General features: G+C 43.0%; 1 protein-coding gene and 1 long non-coding RNA gene across 2 annotated transcripts; both read left to right on the top strand.

The window, feature by feature from the left end:
- The first annotated feature begins 1,699 nt into the window (after positions 1-1,699).
- Positions 1,700-3,849, top strand: LOC135092924 (uncharacterized). Its single transcript, XR_010263119.1, has 2 exons — positions 1,700-2,434; positions 3,735-3,849. It is a non-coding gene; the product is annotated as an uncharacterized LOC135092924 (long non-coding RNA).
- Positions 3,850-6,551: 2,702 nt separating this feature from the next.
- Positions 6,552-14,658, top strand: LOC135092923 (uncharacterized). The gene is made up of 8 exons (XM_063991723.1): positions 6,552-6,788; positions 8,069-8,268; positions 8,769-8,913; positions 10,034-10,191; positions 10,713-10,887; positions 11,920-12,086; positions 12,414-12,566; positions 13,600-14,658. Exons 2-8 carry the CDS (start codon positions 8,137-8,139, stop codon positions 13,882-13,884), a joined length of 1,215 nt encoding a protein of 404 aa, XP_063847793.1. The 5' UTR covers positions 6,552-6,788; positions 8,069-8,136; the 3' UTR covers positions 13,885-14,658.
- The last annotated feature ends 4,891 nt before the right edge of the window (positions 14,659-19,549 follow it).

Below are 19,549 nucleotides of genomic sequence, written 5' to 3'. Positions count from 1 at the left end.
GTGAGGAAAAGAAGATGAGGTTTAGAAGAGGAGAGGTGGTGTTCTACAGATTGAAAATTAGATCTTAGACCGCGAATGTTGCAGAAGTTAATGAAGAAAAAGTTGAGGGGGTTGTCAAGACACTTAGGGTCGTCGACAGAAAGGCAGTCCGTCTACGAAAAGACGTGGAAAAGTGGAGGGTGGTATCATCAGCGTAGGAGTGGATAGGACAAAAGTTGGGTTTAGTAGGTCATTGATGAATAATAAGAAGAGAGTGGGTGACAGGACAGAACCCTGAGGAACACAACTGTTAATAGATTTAGGAGAACAGTGACCGTCTACCACAGCAGCAATAGAACGGTCAGAAAGGAAACTTGAGATGAAGTTACAGAGAGAAGGACAGAAGCCGTAGGAGAGTAGTTTGGAAATCAAAGCTTCGTGCCAGACTCTACTAAAAGCTTTTGATATGCCCAAGGCAACAGCAAAAGTTTCACCAAAATCTCTAAAAGGGGATGACCAAGACTCAGTAAGGAAAGCCAGAAGATCACCAGTAGAGCGGCCTTGACGGAACCCATACTGGCAATCAGATAGAAGGTTGTGAAGTGATAGATGTTTAAGAATCTTCCTGTTGAGGATAGATTCAAAAACTTTAGATAGGCAGGAAATTAAAGCAATAGGACGGTAGTTTAAGGACAGACCGAGGATGTTCAGTGGAGAACCTTTTTTAGGAACAGGTTGAATGTAGGCAAACTTCCAGCAAGAAGGAAAGGTAGATGTTGACAGACAGAGTTGAAAGAGTTTGACTAGGCAAGGTGCAAGCACGGAGGCACAGTTTCGGAGAACAATAGGAGGGACCCCATCAGGTCCATAAGCCTTCCGAGGGTTTAGGCCAGCGAGGGCATGGAAAACATCATTGCGAAGAATTTTAATAGGTAGCATGAAGTAGTCAGAGGGTGGAGGAGAGGGAGGAACAAGCCCTGAATCGTCCAAGGTAGAGTTTTTAGCAAAGGTTTGAGCGAAGAGTTCAGCTTTAGAAATAGATGAGATGGCAGTGGTGCCATCTGGTTGAAATAAAGGAGAGCAAGCAAAGTTATTGGAGATGTTCTTGGGGAGGTGCCGGAAGTGACGAGGGGGAGTTAGATCTTGAAAGATATTAACACTTTCTATTAATGAAGAACAGACACTTGTTTAGGTCATGGTGATACAGGTTGGTCAAGTTGGACAAAGCCTGTGTAGTACAGAAAATGAACAGGCCTTGACTACTTTTACAGTTTATATGTACATATATAAACCTTATTTATCATTATGATATAGAAATCATTTTTGATATGTAAAAAAAAAAAAAAGAAAGAAAAAAAAAGAAAGAAAAAAGAAAAAAAATGGCATTTTTTTTTTTTTTTTATTCGGGGGAGGGAGTTGGAGTGGGTTTTTTTGGGTGGGTTTTTTTAATGCCAACTGTGATATTAACCGAACCATTTCAGTCCCACTATAAGGGATCAGATAGTACTAAGTAAAAAGTGAAAGGATTGGATTCCTTTATTGGTATTCCAAGCATTCCGTCACTCTTGTAGCAAGCACTACATAAATATTACACTGTTCTCCTTTCCCAGTCATTGCCTTTTTGCTTTCACTTATGTAGTGTCTCTGTTTATTTTAGGAACGGAAGGGTTGGTGCAGGAAGCCATCAGGCCTACACGCTGCAGTCCCTCTATGTAACATCTACGCCTATTTCCACCTGTCACCTTTTATAAATTTGTCTGATCTTCTTTTAACCCTTTTACTGCTAGACAAATGTTCCCTTTTAACACCAATAACTTTTCTAGGCACTTTCCTTCCTCTTCTGTTTTTTTTTTTTTTTATTTATTTATTTATTTTTTTTAGCGTAAACAAAAAAGAAAACAAAAACGAACTATTGATCCATTTTCTCTGCTTTCCCCCCCTGCGTCTCCATGCAAACAATTTCTACATGACTATGAGAGTCAACAAAAGACTATCATACCAATAGATTGGGTAGTAAAATTCCCCAATGACTCAGCATTAACAATCTGATTACTGAGTCATTATATTCATCCACCACTCTGTACGAGAACCAAGTCCCTCCTGTAGTCTCCAGCTGTTGCCTCACGGTGTCTTGTGAGGCTGGTGGCGAGAGACTCGTGTGAATGGAGTAGTTAATTGGAAGAGTGAAGTTGTAGGAGAGGAGGCATAAGCTGTAGATAAATAGTGAAGGTCGTGTTAACGTGACAAAGGTGACGCTGCGCCAAGGATAGATAAGACAAAGAGGGTTTATGATAACTGTGCGGAGGTATGGGTCGCCTGTGGTCGCATATCTGGTGCAGCGGCAGCGCGACCTCAGAGGGGGGCAGACTGGCCAGTCTTCAGAGAGAAAGGTGTTATGAACCAAACCCTGAATTTTCCATAAATCCTAGATCCTCAAACGCTGACCTTCATTATCGTAAGTGTTGCATTGTAGGAAATGACCTGTCTGAGTGACCACTCAATGTTCCAGGCACACCGAGAATCATTATACGTTTACTGCATTTGCGTTTCTATTATGATTATTGCTTCAGCTATTATGTGTTATGGTAAGCCATCTTGCCCCTTCATTATTACGGAATCGAAATGTGTATCTTTGTATTTAATCTGTTGTAGTTCAATTGCTCCTTTTGTTTATATGAAACTAGTTGTCACTACAGGGTAACCGTATTAAAACAAGTAAACGACTGGGGCACTTGTCATCCTGAATCCCCTACACTCGTAACAGCGAGTACACTTGTTAGCTCTTTCCTTTAGGTATGCTTGTTGAGACGAATAGGACCTAGCACTATGCACCAGAGTGTGTAGCTATGTATAAGAATTTGGAGTACGATAATTCCCTGCTCTCCAGGATACAATATTCATGTAGTTTTTATTTGTTTATTCATTTTATTATTGTTATTATTATTATTATTATTATTATTATTATTATTATTATTATTATTATTATTATTATTATTATTTATTATTATTATAGGATCTAGGATTATGCAGGAGAGGATTGGGTTTACAGATGATAATGTACAGTACGTAGGAGTGGGGTGACCTTGCCTCAGGGAACAGCGAAAGACGCAAAAGCTTTCAGATTCAAGCACTATAAGGGTTCAGAGTACGATAATTTCTGTTTTCTGCTTTCTAGGGTATGATGTTCATGTACTGTCCTACGTAGTTTTTATTCATTATTATTTTTATTATTATTATCATTGTTATTATTATTATTATTATTATTATTATTATTATTATATATTATTATTATTATTATTTTTTATAATTATTATTACTATTATTGTTTATTGTTATCATTATTATTATTATTGTCGTTATAGGTACTGTAATATGCATAATGGTTTGGAATAATAGAGATAATTCTTGGAGATAATCTGGAGATAATTCTTGCTTTCCATATTACAATGTCACTACTCGGGAACATAAAAATTAGTATCTTGGGTGGTAAATACTTTTATTAAGGACTGATAAAACACTATGAGATGAAAGATATATAAGATAATAAGTGGGGGTATCTCTCTCTCTCTCTCTCTCTCTCTCTCTCTCTCTCTCTCTCTCTCTCTCTCTCTCTCTCTCCTTGATAATTGTCTATCTTTTCGCTGATATGCTTTATTTTCCCTGATTTGTAAGAGAGAGAGAGAGAGAGAGAGAGAGAGAAGAGAGAGAGAGAGAGAGAGAGAGAGAGTGCTAATTACTGCTTCTCTACTGTACAGGAAGTAAGAGACAAGAAGAAGAAGAGAAGAAGAAGAAGAAGAAGAAGAAGAAGAAGAAATAATAGGCGAAAAAAGAACGTGAAAGAGAGAAAAAAGGACAGACACTTAGAGAACACAAGAAAAAAAACAGCATACAAAAAGGGAGGAAAGAAAGAAGAGAACGGGAAGAAAACGGGAAAAAAGAGAGAAAGAAGATGATGTAGAAGAACAACAAGAGATAAGAACAGAAAGAAGAAAGGATAAAAAAAGAGAAAAGAGAAAGAAAGAAAAGAAGAAAATAAGAATAAAGAAAGAAAAGAAAAAAAGACAGAAGGAGGGAAGAAAAGAAAGAAAGAAAGAAAAGGAAGACTCGTAATCTAACGACACACACACACACACACACACACACACACACACACACACACACACAATGGATGCAGCATTAAGGACACGAAGATTGCTGCGGTCAGCCTACCCACTTTTGAGACCTTGGCAGAGGCTGTCCCCTGTCACCCCTGCTTCCGCCCATCCCCCGCCCCCGCCCCCGCCAGCTCCCATGCCCAGGAGCAGCCCAGGTGAGAGAGAGAGAGAGAGAGAGAGAGAGAGAGAGAGAGAGAGAGAGAGAGAGAGAGAGAGAGAGAGAGAGAGAGAGAGAGAGAGAGAGAGAGAGAGAGAGAATGATTAGCTCTATTTTTCCCTTAAAAAACACATCACACATTCTCATTCCCATTCTCTCTCTCTCTCTCTCTCTCTCTCTCTCTCTCTCTCTCTCTCTCTCTCTCTCTCTCTCTCTCTCTCTCTCTCTCTCTCTCTCTCTCTCTTTTTCACAAATGCAGGGAGAAGAATGTGGTGTACAGCTCTCTTCCCTCCGTGGGTCTCCCCACGCAGGACCTTCCTCACCTGCTGTACGAGAGGCTGCAGAAATGGAGGCACCTCGATGCTACGGTAAGTCCACCTGGGTACGATATTCTTTATCTACAGCACTCTTTCTGTAAGATACGATGCTACTTTCATTTGGGCACGATATTACTTATGTATGATGATCTTTGTGTAAGATGCATATTCTTTGCATCTGGCCCTGTTCCCACGAGAAGTTTGAAACGCGCGCTTGAAACCGCGGAAGCTTTCCACAAGAGGCGGGTTTCAGCACTGGCCCCTGGCCGGCACCATGATTCGTGCCACAGTGGTGTCGGCATGTACGCGGCAGAGGCGGCGTGTCTGGTTCACTGCACCGGCGACGGGAAGAGACAAGACAACGGTAGATTCACACTTGTCCACATGCCCCGCCAAGTGTGGACGCTCCCATTCAGTTGCATGAAAATCGACCCGCGCATTTTTCCGCGTTGTTGGAAGGTAGACCTCCACCCGCGGGGAAACCGCGGCGAGAGGAGAAACTTAGCGATTGTATATGAACGCCTCCAGTGACTTAAACTGTAAATTCCATTGCCGTGCACGAAACCGCCTGGTGTTCCCACAAGGCGGTTTCACCCGCGCGGTTCAAACCGCGGCAGTGTAACTATAACGGAAGTCATTGCATCCTGCCACTACATTCTAATAAGATCATGGAACAGAAAACACAAAAAAAATTAGAATTTACAAGACTTAAGACTGGTTCACACTTAGCAATTCGCTGGCCAGCCGCCGCAGGCCGCGTTGACTCGCCTGCTGGACTTTTGGTGACTGGCGGCGGCTGGAATTGCCAGCCGCGCCAACAAGACCGCCAGGTTGGTCTTGTTCAGCCGCGTGCTGCTTTGTTTACATCGTGTCCTTGGGAAGAGTTGTGGAAGATGTGGTGTCCAGAGGCAGAAAAATTAATGCTGGAGCTGGTGAGGGACCAGCGTCATCTCTGTGACCCGAGACACGCTACGTATATATATATATATATATATATTATATATATATATATATATATATATATATATATATATATATATATATATATATATATATATATATATATATATATATATATATATATGAAAAATTGAGTAGTAACCGCTGCGGAAGGAGCCAAGTTTGTTAATAATTATCGATCGCTCTTTCTTACCTGTTGGTAGATAAAGCAGCGTAAGTGCGAGGCGTTCACCAGGTGTCACTGCATCCCTCGTGTGGGTATCTTCCTTCTTGATAAGGGAGAGTCACAAGCTGCAGGAGACCATGGTATTGCTCTGTGTTGAGGTGTGTCCACTGTCTCATGACGGTGTCTGGGGTCTTCCACGCTCAGCTCAGGCAGAGTGTGGCAGACACTCCTTTCTCCTCTTCTCAGCCAGGGACGTGTCCACAGGCGTTTCCTTTTCTGTTTTATCTTCCAGTACGCCAAAAGAAATGCAACATCACTTCGGCATCGTCGCTGGGAGGAAGACATCTTGTTGAGTTGCTGTTTGTTTATATTCATTTCCCGCCAACCAGCCGCCCCCTTCCCCCGCCGCCAGTGTGAACGGCTGGGAGGATGTATTGCCGGGTATTGCCGGCTTGTGGCGGGTGGCAATTCAGCAGCGAATTCCCGAGTGTGAACCCGCCTTTATTTGTACCACTGCGAAACGTTACTTAATCCAGCACTTTTTTTTTTTTTTTTTTCAACATTTATGGCATCCGGTCTTCTTTCGGTCTCTCAAAAATCCTGCCATATTGCATTGTAATAAGATCAGAGAACAAAAAAAAAAAAAAAAACATATTGTAGACACATTCTCGCTATGGTGTTAGGAACAAGTAGGGTAGAAAATATGTATTATACCATACTTTTCTCTTCTTTTTGCTTCTTTCCTCACTTGCAGCGTTACTAAATCCAGCATACCTCCTTTCCCTCTCTCTTTCTCTCCCCTCCCCTCTCTTGTGCAGGAGTGCTCCGTAACAGGAAGGAAATACACGTACGGTGAAGTGCTGGACAAGGGCTTAAGGTTTTGGAGGCATCGTGAACACCTTCCTTCCTCCTGCCTCCTCCTCCGCCTCCCCGGAAGAGAAGATCAGAACAGTTACCTTCTTCTCCCAAAATTGTCCGGAGTTCCCCATATTCCTGCTGGGGGACTCTGGCTACTGGCGCGACCTTGGCTACTATTAACTCCAACTACACGGCAGGTGAGGGAGGGAGGGAGTGGATGGGTGGATGGGTGGCTCTCTCTCTCTCTCTCTCTCTCTCTCTCTCTCTCTCTCCTCTCTCTCTCTCTCTCTCTCTCTCTCTCTCTCTCTCTCTCTCTCTCTCTCTCTCTCTCTCTGTGTGTGTGTGTGTGTGTGTTGTGTGTGTGTGTGTGTGTGTGTGTGTGTATGTGTTTGTTAAGATTTTGCTACTTGTTTTCTATTTTTCTTTCTTTTCGTTTTTTTCGTGTTCTTCATGTGTGTGTGTGTGTGTGTGTGTGTGTGAGGGAGGGGTAATTTTTTTTATTCTTTCATTCATTCATTCTTTCTTTTCATTCACTCATTTTTCATTTTCTCTTCGTTTTCTTGTCTTTTCTCTTTTGTTTTGTTTAATACAAGGTTACCGTACTTTTGTGTCAGAGAGAGAGAGAGAGAGAGAGAGAGAGAGAGAGAGAGAGAGAGAGAGAGAGAGAGAGAGTTTAGGGTTAATGAAAATGATAAAAGGGATAAGATTACAATTCAGACCCAAGCCTCTTCTTCCCACTATTCCTCCTCCTCCTCCTCCTCCTCCTCCTCCTCCTCCTCCTCCTCCTCCTCGTCTGCCTCTTAACTCTTGTCCGCGATGCCTGGCACACGTAACGCATCACAAATTGAGGGAATTAGTGTAATATTAGTAAGAGTGAATTATCAGTTTGATCGAAAGTCACGTTCAGTTGCCATGGGAATGTAATCACTTGGGACACACCGAGCGTTCTTTTTTATCTTGTTTAGGTTGCCTTCATTTCTTTTTTTTTTCTGTTTATTTTTTTTCTCCCTTGCTTGTTTTCTTTTCTCTATTTTTTTCTTCTGCCTTGCTTCCTTTTTTTCTCTTGTTTTATATTCCAGTGTCTTCTCTCTCTCTCTCTCTCTCTCTCTCTCTCTCTCTCTCTCTCTCTCTCTCTCTCTCTCTCTCTCTCTCTCTCTCTCTTGGCATTTATATAAAGTTTATTTTTATTTTATATATTCAAGTTACTCAGTGCACTTACCCATCCGTCTGTTTATTAATTATTTAATTTATTTATTTTGATACAACTGACAATTATATAGTTGTTGTTTTTTTTATTACACAGTGTACTTACCAGTCAACCTAACCTAATTTATTCATTTATTTATTTCCCTCTCTAAGAACATACGTTGCAAGAAGCCACAGTATAGGAAAGGTTTAGTTTGAGGTCACAGTCGGCGGCTACAGTGAAACACAATGCGCCACACACAGCTCACCGGACACATCCACTACTTTGCAGCCGAGGTGGCGAGGCAGCTGGCGCACAGTGAGGCAGGCTTGGTGGTGACGGAGCCGCTGCTGGAGGGCATGGTGAGGGAGGCTCTAGTCAAGCTGGGGAAGGATCTGCCAGTGATGGTGAACGGCGTGTCTCAGCAAGGCTACCCTAATGTGAGGGACATGTTGGCTGACCCAGCCAGGCCCTTCTGCGACCTGGTGCAGGTGAGAGAGAGAGAGAGAGAGAGAGAGAGAGAGAGAGAGAGAGAGAGAGAGAGAGAGAGAGAGAGAGAGAGAGAGTTTCAAACAGGGACGTGGCAGTCCCTGTATGAAACATAGGTAGACATGTTTCATACAGGGGCTGCCGCGTGTGAGCATTTTGGCTTCTTGCAGCTTCCCTTATTTCTTATGTTCTAATGTTCTTATGTTCTTGTGTTCCAACAACTCTTCTTTTGTTTCTTCTTTGTTCTCCTTTAATTTGTGCACCTCCTCCTCCTCCCATTCCTCTTCCTCTTCCTCTTCCTCCACATCCAATTAGCTTGCTGCTGTTTGTTCTTTCTTTGTCTTCGTTTTTTTTTTTTTGTTTCTTTTCCTCTTTCAAGTGTTTTCCTATTTGTTCTTCTTTTGTCTTCTTCCGTGTCCTTTTCTGTTCTGTTCTGAAATCCCAGCGGTTCTCAAAGATACTTTATGCCCCCTAAGTTATCCTATGTTCCCTCCTGACGCAGACGCACCCTGAGGACATGGCGGTGATGCTGTTCTCCAGCGGCACCACGGGGCCTCCCAAGGGCGTGCAGCTGTCCCACAGGGCCTTCACGTCCAACCTGACCTTCTTCACCCATCCAAAAATCTTCCCTTACCATCCTTCTAAGGGTAAGTGTTAGCCTGCCTTGCTTCTCCTGTTTTTTTTTTTTTGTCATAATTTACTATACCACACCCTCTCTCTCTCTCTCTCTCTCTCTCTCTCTCTCTCTCTCTCTCTCTCTCTCTCTCTCTCTCTCTCTCTCTCTCTCTCTCTCTCTCTCTCTCTCTCTCTCTCTCTCTCTCTCTCTCTCTCTCTCTCTCCTTACACACACACACACACACACACACACACACACACACACACACACACACACACACACACACACACACACACACACACACACACACAGATAGCTAGATAGCATATTGGCCACAGCAAGCAAGCATTGCAATCATGACCAGTTCATATATCTTGCACTATACAGGGTGTAACACGAGTTTCTGCGGATATTGCCATAGGTGAAGGCACAGGTTATTCTAAGTGGAAAATATTCTACGTATTTTGAGGCGTTGTCTAGCCGAGGCTTGAAATTCAAGTGTGGCCTGGCGACAAACACGACGGCCGGGCCAGGCGGGTTTCTGTGGCGGGGATCTGAAATTGTGAATAATTCAGTCATGACGTCTACAAGTTTTGGAGCTTTACAGTGTTCCGTGACGAGACGAGTGACAGCAACGGACCGATACCAGTTACTGATAAACATTACACAATGATAGTATGGATGTAATAAACAACAAATAAAATAACAGGCTGCGTGGCACCATGCATTGCCTGTCCGGGCAGGAAGTGGGAAGCAGCGAGGCTAGTAGTAAATCAGCTGGTTGTCAGTCAGATCACACAGTTTCCCTCTGAGACTGACAGTGAATACCTTCAGAATGTGTTGCATAACAGTGTGGAGTGTTCAGAAATAGTGCTCCACTGCCATGGTTACCCGCCAGGCCAGGCCGCTGTGTCTGTCGCCAGGCCGCTGTGTCTGTCGCCAGGCCGCTGTGTCTGTCGCCAGGCCGCTGTGTCTGTCGCCAGGCCGCTGTGTCTGTCGCCAGGCCACACTTTAATTTCATACCACGGCCAAGCAATATATGCATAGAACATTTTCATTTAAAATAGCCTGTACTTTCATCTCTGGCAATATCCCAAAAAACATTTCATACATTTAATTTAAAACATTTAATACATGATACATCTACACAGAGGGGGAGGCGCAGGAAGTGGTGACAGGCCTTCTTCCTTACTACCATATATACGGGCTGTACGTGGTAACCCTCCTCAGCATGTACCAGGGAGCCAAGGTGGTCTCCTTCCCCTCTTTCGATCCATTCAGCTTCGTCAGAGTCGTGCGAGAACAAAAGGTGAGGCCAGGAGTGTGTGGGCGGGGAGGGATGGGAGGGGTGAAGGGAGAGGGGGAAGAGATGTGTGTATGATGACGTGAGAACCAGTATTAATATAACTAGTCATTAATGGTGTTCTGGCGTAATCATTTACTTGGTTCAGTGATTTGCTAGTTCTGTGGTTCACTGGTTAAATTGTTTAATGGTTGAATTGTTCACAGGGTCCATAGTTCAAACATTCAGTAGTTCACTGGGTTTGCTTATAGAAAGGATGCCTTTATTATAACGATCACACTGGTGAAATTTTGTCGGCAATTAATAAATGTTTCAAATGTTTCAATGTTTTGTTCAGTAGTTCAGTGGTTGAGTGGTTCACTGCTTCAAATTATTCGATGCTTTACTGCTTCACGGTCTATCTACTTTCCCTTACTGATGTGCTACTTCTTCCTCGTGTTCCTCTTCCTCTTTATCCCACAACCTTCAGTCTCTCCTAATAAAACCACAAATAAAAAATAAATAAATAAATAAATAAATCCTCACAGGTTGGAATCGTACACATGGTTCCTCCGATCCTGAACTTCCTGACCATGAGTGACAAGGTGACCTCAGCCGACCTGGTCAGCGTGAGGGGCGCCATGTGTGCCGCTGCCCCTGTGCCCTCCAGCACTGCCAAACTCTTCAAGGAGAAAGCACCCAACCCTGTCATATTCCAGGAAGGTAAGGAGTGGCTGGACTAACGTTTTCTTTCTTTTGGTCATTTATGATTTGTCGTTACGATGGATGAATATTCTTCTCCAACCTGTTCAGTCTTCTGTGCTTTCCTCAGTCACAGACACTACAAGCATGTTTTTCACAGCATCTATAAGCATTCTCTCACGTCTTCTCTTTCGTTTTAAAAGAATCTAAGATAACACGTTTAAATCCTAGCGAGAGAATTAAGCATTTTCAAAAGAATTTAAACCAACACCACATACAGTCTTAGCGAAAGAATAAAGCATTTTTTTTTTTTTTAAGAATCTATATAGTAAACAGTTCTGGTGAGAAAATGAAGCGTTTTTATGTTAATATAAACCAACACATACTACAGTAAAATCCCTCTTATCCGGCATCAACGGGACCGTCGACATGCCGGATACTTGAATATTGCCGGATACTTGAATAGAAGTGAAATTATGTCCACAATCACCACCCTACACTCACGCATCTTACCATAACAAAGATCAGCTGATCTTAATCAGCAGCTGATCTGATCAGCTGCTTAAGTGTAAGCACAACATGCTTCCTCTTTTCTACTCTACAACTTAAGGCATGATGAAGGCGTCAAACGATAAACAGTGCACACGCGGGACTGAGTCACTGAGTAAACACAGTGCAGTGGGCCGCGGGTGGCGCGAAGCAGTGCGCTCCGGTGGCGAGGGGACAAAGTATGCCTCGCGCGGGAATTTTAATCGATTTTATGAGTACACATTGATTTTTTATTGATTTTAAGGCTTGGGGAAAAATGTGCCGGATACTTGAAGCTGCCGGATACTCGAATGCCGGATAAGAGGGATTTTACTGTAATAAACTGCCTTGGCGAGAAAACTAAGCAATTTTAATAGATTCTCAGCCATGTAAAGCAGTTTTAATGAGAGAAAGAAAAAATTTTAAAAGATTCTGAACCAATGTGCAATTTTCTAACAGCTGAGTCGAGAGAAAGACCTTTAAAAGCCTCAGAACAACTTTTTATTCTACCTGTCCCATCTTCAGGCTTCGGCATGACGGAGACCCTGGGCAGCCACATGACGCCCCTGGACGATGAGAGGCTAGGCTACTGCGGGAAAGTGGTGCCCAATGTAATGGCGAAGGTTATCAACGCGGAGGGGGAAGCCTTGCCGGAGGGGGAGAGAGGAGAGCTGTGTATCAAGAGTCCCTCGGTAAGATAGGCTGGCAGCTCCTCCTAACCTCCTTCTCTTCTTCCTTCTTCCTCCTCCTTTTATTCTCATTTTTGTCTCATTCAAAAGTTCTTTAATTTTCACTTCTTTATTTTATTTTACCTCTATTATTTCCTTATTAGCGTTTTTTTTTTATTACTCCTTATCTTAATGTGTTACTTTGGAAATCCTGTCTCTGCCAAATTACAATATACAGACACGTATCAATCACTCATTCCACCACTCTCTCTCTCTCTCTCTCTCTCTCTCTCTCTCTCTCTCTCTCTCTCTCTCTCTCTCTCTCTCTCTCTCTCTCTCTCTCTCTCTCAGCTAATGACGGGCTACTACAAGAACCCGACAGTCACGGCCCAGACCCTTGACGCCGAGGGCTGGCTGCACACTGGCGACGTGGCGATACACACTGACGGCTTCTTCAGCATCGTGGACAGGCTGAAGGAACTCATCAAGGTGAAAGGCTTCCAGGTGAGAGATGCTGGGCTTTGGTGGGGGGAAAGGTGTATGGAAGGTAAGGGAATGTAAGGGTGTCATACTGGGCTACGAAGCCGCACGGCCTCGTTGAACGGCTTCGCCGCTATTACGACAACACATGCAAATGAGAGGTGTCACACTACCCGCGCCAACAGCATCATGCCACGGCAGGACTCGGACGGCGCGGCCGCTTCCCGCAGCCAGTGACGACAAAACGCACAGTTCTAAACACGTGGTCACACGGTACCCAACCTGCAACACCCAGATCAGATAAAAGGTTGTGAAGGGATAGATGTTTAAGAATCTTCTTGTTGAGGATAGATTCAAAAACTTTAAATAGGCAGGAAATTAAAGCAATAGGACGGTAGTTTGAGGGATTAGAACGGTCACCCTTTTTAGGAACAGGCTGAATGTAGGCAAACTTCCAGCAAGAAGGAAAGGTAGATGTTGACAGACAGAGCTGAAAGTTTGACTAGGCAAGGTGCAAGCACGGAGGCACAGTTTCGGAGAACAATAGGAGGGACCCCATCAGGTCCATAAGCCTTCCGAGGGTTTAGGCCAGCGAGGGCATGGAAAACATCATTGCGAAGTAGCATGAAGTAGTCAGAGGGTGGAGGAGAGGGAGGAACAAGCCCTGAATTGTCCAAAGTAGATTTTTTTAGCAAAGGTTTAAGGGAAGAGTTCAGCTTTAGAAATAGATGTGATAGCAGTGGTGCCATCTGGTTGAAATAAAGGAGGAAAAGAAGAAGAAGCAAAGTTATTGCAGATATTTTTGGCTAGATGCCAGAAGTCACGAGGGGAGTTAGATCTTGAAAGCTGGCCAAACACATTCCAAATGCTATTTAAAAAAAATACCAAAGCACGCAAAATCACCTCTTCTTTTCCTCCTCCTCCTTGTTTTTGTTCACCTTGTCCCCCTTTTTTCCTCTCTTTCCCCCCTTCTTCATCTTCCTCTATCTTTTCCTCTTCCTCTTCTTTATATTATCGCTCACCATCACCACCATCACCACCACCACCCTCTCTGCAGGTCTCGCCCTCGGAACTGGAAGACGTCTTACTGGAACACACGGCCGTGGCTGACGTGGCGGTCATTGGCATACCAGACGACCGCGCTGGAGAACTCCCTCGCGCCTACATCGTGCGCTCCTCCTCCTCCTGCAGCGAGGAGGACATACACGGCTTCCTGAAGGAGAGAGTGGCGGAATTCAAACAGCTGAAGGGCGGCGTGAGATTCGTAGATGCGCTGCCCAAGAATCAAACTGGGAAGGTTTTGAAGAGAGAACTGCAGGAATTAGCGGCTAAGGAAGGATAAGGATTTCTCTCTCTCTCTCTCTCTCTCTCTCTCTCTCTCTCTCTCTCTCTCTCTCTCTCTCTCTCTCTCTCTCTCATTTTTTTCTTTTCTTTTTTTCAGATTTTTTTATTTTCTACTCGTTTTTTCTCGTTTCTGAGTTTTCCTTTTTTTTATGTTTATTATTAGGTGGATTTTTTTTTTTTCTCGTTAATCTTTTGTTTTCATTTGTGAGACTGAATCCTCATGTTAATGGTGGCACATCTGAAGAAGGGGGATAAGAATAACAACAGTAATGACAAGGAGATGAAGAACAAGGAGGAGAATGAAGAATAATATTGACCGAAAAAAAAAAAAATGTATATGGTGCTAAATGAAAGAAAACGGAACAAACAGGAGTAAAATTTCAGGAACCAGACCAATGAAGGAGGAGGAGGAGGAGGAGGAGAGGTAGACTGAAGGATGAAACAAAGTAGGATTGAAAGACAGAAAGAGATTGAAGTGAACAAGGAAAGACTGTACGGTACAATTATATAATCACCTTAGAGACCGTACGATATATATATGCTTATCACTCATCATACCTACCAAGATGAATAGTGATGATATACTCGCCTAGCTTTTGTACACTTCAGATTTCAAACGTATAATTGTAGAACGAGTGTCTAAAATTAAATGGTTTGTCTAATTAAGATAGTTGTTAAGATATTACATTTATTTTGAGTTTGTTTAAAGGAAGATTGTTAATAGTGGAGATGTGATTGTCTAATGAAGATAGTTATTAAAATATTACCATTATTTTGAGTTTGTTTAAAGGAAGGTTGTTGATGGTGCAGATTTTCAAGCATGATTTTATGAGCATAGTGAGAGTTCACTCCAGCAATGGGGAAAAAATATATAAATAAATAGATTAATAAACATACGAATAAAGATTTGTAAAAAGAAGAAAAAGGCGTTCATGGGGAATGAGAGTCCCGCCCAAGAATTCTACATATATACATTCCGTGGTCTTCAGCCAAACCCCTCCCCCCCTCAGCCCTCTCTCTCTCTCTCCCCGTCAGCAACCACAATATACTGCCTTCAGAATTTCTCTCTCTTAGCCCCATTAATTCCTCTCCTCTAACTGACTGTCTTCAGTCTCTCTCTCTCTCTCATCGCCACAAACTTGCATCTCTTGATATCTTTTATATTTACAGCTATTTTCACGCTAACTGCCCTTCTGATCTTGCTAACTGCATGTCCCCTCCTCCTACTGCCTCGCTGCACAGCACTTTCTACTTTTCCTCACTCCTGTCCTGACCTTCTCTCTGATCTAAGAGTTAAGCAGTATCTAAATCATTCATTCCTTTCTCTGAACTCTTTCAAGAGGGGTACTTCAGGACACTTAACCTCTAATATTTGATTATCCCATTTTGACCTTACTTTGGGAACTGGCACTCAAGTGGGTCTCTTTTTTTTTTTTCGTTTATTTTTTATTGTCCTTGGCCAGTGGGTCCCTTACATAAGAAATGTATGCTTCCTATAGATTTGTGTCATGTGTAAGGCACTCAGACGTGTTATTATATTTGGAGTGTTTAAATATTGTGGTCATACCCCCAGCCATTGCTGTTTTGCTTAGGTGTTGTCAACCTGTGATGGCGTGACATGCAGGCTTGTATAGGAAAGAGAGAAAAGAAAAGAAAAATAATGCCTTGATGTTGATTCTGGCCGAGCTTAATCTTAGTCTTGGCATAACACGCGTCTCCTGCAAAAGCTGCAGCGGCCGCCGCTGCCGCCTCCGCGCAGCGGCCACTTTTTAGTTTTTCGTCAGTTGCTGCGTGAAATGTAGTGGTGGGCAGGAACCGATAACTTAGGTATTCACGGAATCAATTCCTTGGGCTAGCGGATCTGTCGGAACCTGTTCCGGAACCGGTTCCGCGGAGAATAGTGTAGAGCGAGCGGGACCGATACCAGAGTCTTGGGAGCCACCAACACGCGGGGCGAGTACCAGAGTCTTGGAGCCACCAGCGCTCTGCTCAGACGGTTACTAGGCGGAGCCGGTTCCGGAATCGGTTCCGTGGGGAATCGTGCAGAAAGCGCGTCGTCTGAGTACCAAGTCTTGGAGCCGGCACCGCGCTGCTCAGACGGTTACCACTGGTGTGTAGCGGTTCCAGGACTATCTAGAATACTGGCAGAGATTATTACAAGCTCCTCGTTAGACAGAGACATATTACTTTTCCCCAGGTAGCAGAGTGTATGTCACGTGGGCATGTTGCTCTAAATATCGTTCCATCAGGTAGTATATAAAATTCCTTCTAGTTTCTACATCCTGAATGTTTTTTTTGAAGGCTGCTTGTGCTGCTCTTGCACCTGCATCAGCTTATCAGAAGCCTTCACGCTGTGATGGAAAAAAATTACAATAGTCTTCATTTTTTTCTTTCAGCTTCTGGACATCTTCAGTGTTCTTAATGGAGTCCTGATTGAACAACTAGATTCAAAGTGTGTGCAAGACACGGGATGTGGCGAACATTCACTTGTTTTACTGCTGCAGTCATGTTAGCAGCATTGTCAGTCACATTTGAGTGAATTTTATCTAAAATGTTCCATTTATTGTAGACAAGTCTTATCTTTTCTGCAATATTATCTGCTGTATGGGACTTAACCATACGAACAGTATTCTTCTATGAAGTTAGGCGTTCTGAGACGTCTCCGCCAGTTTCTCTCACCCCCCCAGCTGCTAACTCTGTACAAGGGCCTTATCCGTCCATGTATGGAGTATGCTTTACATGTCTGGGGGTGTTCCACTCATACTGCTCTTCTAGACAGGGTGGAATCAAAAGCTTTTCTTCTCAACTCCTCTCCTCTAACTGACTGTCTTCAGCCTCTCTCTCACCGCCGCAATGTTGCATATCTAGCTGTCTTCTACCGCTATTTTCATGCTAACTGCTCTTCTGATCTTGCTAACTGCATGCCTCCCCTCCTTCCGCGGCCTCGCTGCACAAGACTCTTCTTTCTCTCACCCCTGTTCTGTCCACCTCTCTAACGCAAGAGTTAACCAGTATTCTCAATCATTCATCCCTTACTCTGGTAAACTCTTGAACTCCCTGCCTGCTTCTGTATTTCCACCTTCCTATGACTTGAATTCCTTCAAGAGGGAGGTTTCAAGACACTTATTCATCAATTTTTGACCACTGCTTTGACCCTTTTATGGGACTGGCATTTCAGTGGGCATTTTTTTTTTTTTTATTAGATTTCTGTTGCCCTTGGCCAGTGTCCTTCTTACATAAAAAAAAAAAAAAAAAAAAAGCACAGCAGACTTGAGGGCCCACTCTGGGGATATGTAGTGAGCTGTCACTGTGATGAATGCTTTTATTTGTCGGGATCTCCATAATATGTCTGTTGTTAAAGCAATACGTTTAGCTTTCTCCAGCTCTTGACGGACTCTCTCTATCTCTATACTGTAAATAGAAGGTAAGAGAGTCCAACCTATCTCTCTGCGACTTGCCAAGTCATATCTGGGGTTGAGTCCATTTACTAATCTCTTGAACACCTTGTCTCCAACAACAGATAGTGGTTGTAAGTCTTCCACTATCATCCTGACAACAGCGTCAAATTCTTTCTTTTTATTCGAGTCATTCTTATGGGGGTGAACCCTAGTGGTGGCCTCGATCAGTGCTGGTTGAGTAGAGGTGGATGGTCTGGGGTGTTTGGCAGCAATTTCCATATCTGCATCCTTCTGAACTCCGCACATTCAATGGGATGTCAGATGTGCAGGTGTTTCATCATGTTCGATGTACCTCCACTGTACTTCAGCTTATCTTTACACACCAAGCATACAACGACGTCAAACGACGTCTGTTCCATGCACGTCCACACTGGAGCTGTGGTATTCCGCTTGGATGCCATTGTTTTACGTGAAATTTAGGCTTCATAAGAGAGATGTACGCCTCCGCCGGCCCGCGCCGTTCTCTTTGCTCTGACGCTGCAAAGTAGGTACAAACGCGATATGTGCACCTTCAGCACGCTGCCTTAAAAAAAAAAAAAAAACTGTGAGAGAGGAAGGGTTGGAGTACAACGTGCAAGTAAGTTATTTTGAGTATCTGAAAAAAATAAGGTCTTTATTTACCCATGAGGATAATGGTCACAGACTCCCTCTGCCTTAAGCAGTTTCAGCTCTTAAGAGCAAGTCGCCGGCCGCGCACTACTATTTATACCGTCATGACGTCACAGGACATCTACCAATCAGTGTGTTAAGAAACTATTACGCATATGCTAACACTAAATCAGTGCATACTATTGGCCATCATGAACGAAATATTTTCATATCATTCATGCGATTTCTTTGAATACTGAATGAAAGGACGCTATTCATGTGTCATTCCTTTACACTCCATTTCGTTCATTTGTAGATAACATTTTTAAAACTTCCTGAATAATATTCATGATTACATATTTTAAACAATGCATAACTGTTTGTGATTTGTAACTCACGAGCATCAGCCATCAGTACTCTTGAGGAACCGTTAAGCGGAACCGGCTCCAAGACTCGGAACTGATTCCAAGCAAGGCTTAGCGGAATCGTCGGAACCGATTCCGGAACCGGTTCCCGCACAGCGCTAGTGGAAGGTTGTCTGGGGAGTGTCTCCTTGATTGTGACCTTGAGCGGTCCTTCGTGGTTTCTAAGAATATTTCGTTATTTTTAAGTGTTTTATATTTCTTTAAAATTAAATATATTGATTTTGAGGTTGTTTATGTCCAATTTTCTGATATCCTATTGTCACGTCGCCCCTCTCCTCGCCAAGTGGGCCTTCCAGAACACACCTGCTGGCTCCGTCTCCTAAGGCGAAGATACAGGTGCCGGGGCGGGGCGGCACCACTTATTACAGAGGGGTCCCAGCTAGAACCAGGACTTACAGGTTTATTTCCCTACTGTCTGGCTGTTCACACGCACTCAGGGGAAGGGTGCAAGCAAACACTGGAATCCTTTGCTGCCTTATATTGATGGAAACCACATGTACAAGTTCAAGGTCACGGGGCAGGACAGGGCACAAGGGGAAGGATAGACACCACCACTGCAAAGTTTTATCCCTGAATCACAGGTCACAGGCTACCACCACAGTCACTGTCGCTTACTAGTCAGTGTCTCACAACACAGGTGTACACAGGGATCACAACTGCGCAGACAGGGCACAAAAGCGAAGCAGAAGACGGAGCAAGGCACCTGAAGGAGCTGGACTCAGTGTCCCCTCTGTCTCTCCTCCACAACTAACCGCTCCCTGACATGGCCGCCCAGTCTTCCAGATTTAAACAGCGTAAACAAACATTTTCTTGCCTTCGTAACAATATTTAGGGATTTTTTTTTTTTTTACCCGTAATTAAGTTCTTGCTGATTATAAAAATTTCTTATGATTTCTGTTTTTTTTTTCATTATTATTACTGTGAAATTAAATATATGGACTTCAAGATAATTTATAATCCCGTCAGAATTAGAGTTTGTAACATGATGTATTTTTTTCTTTCTTTCTTTCAGCTTTTAACTAACTCTAAATTGTTTGTAAAAATAGTTAAGAATTTTTTAAGTGTTTTCATTCCTGTTAAATCATATTTGTGGGCCTATATATATATATATATATATATATATATATATATATATATATATATATATATATATATATATATATATATATATATATATATATATATATATATA

The sequence above is a fragment of the Scylla paramamosain genome, chromosome 41, assembly GCF_035594125.1.
Source record: "Scylla paramamosain isolate STU-SP2022 chromosome 41, ASM3559412v1, whole genome shotgun sequence".
NCBI classification, from domain to species: domain Eukaryota; kingdom Metazoa; phylum Arthropoda; class Malacostraca; order Decapoda; family Portunidae; genus Scylla; species Scylla paramamosain.
Note: the sequence above shows the minus strand (reverse complement) of the source record. Positions and strands in the feature narration are given on the sequence as shown.

Bases quoted from the DNA above. Each gene is read 5' to 3' on its own strand.
- LOC135092923 (XM_063991723.1), top strand. From the start codon at position 8,137: ATGGTGAGGGAGGCTCTAGTCAAGCTGGGGAAGGATCTGCCAGTGATG. The intron at 10,192-10,712 runs GTGAGGCCAGGA...AAATCCTCACAG, and splicing joins GAGTCGTGCGAGAACAAAAG to GTTGGAATCGTACACATGGT. The intron at 12,567-13,599 runs GTGAGAGATGCT...CCCTCTCTGCAG, and splicing joins TCAAGGTGAAAGGCTTCCAG to GTCTCGCCCTCGGAACTGGA.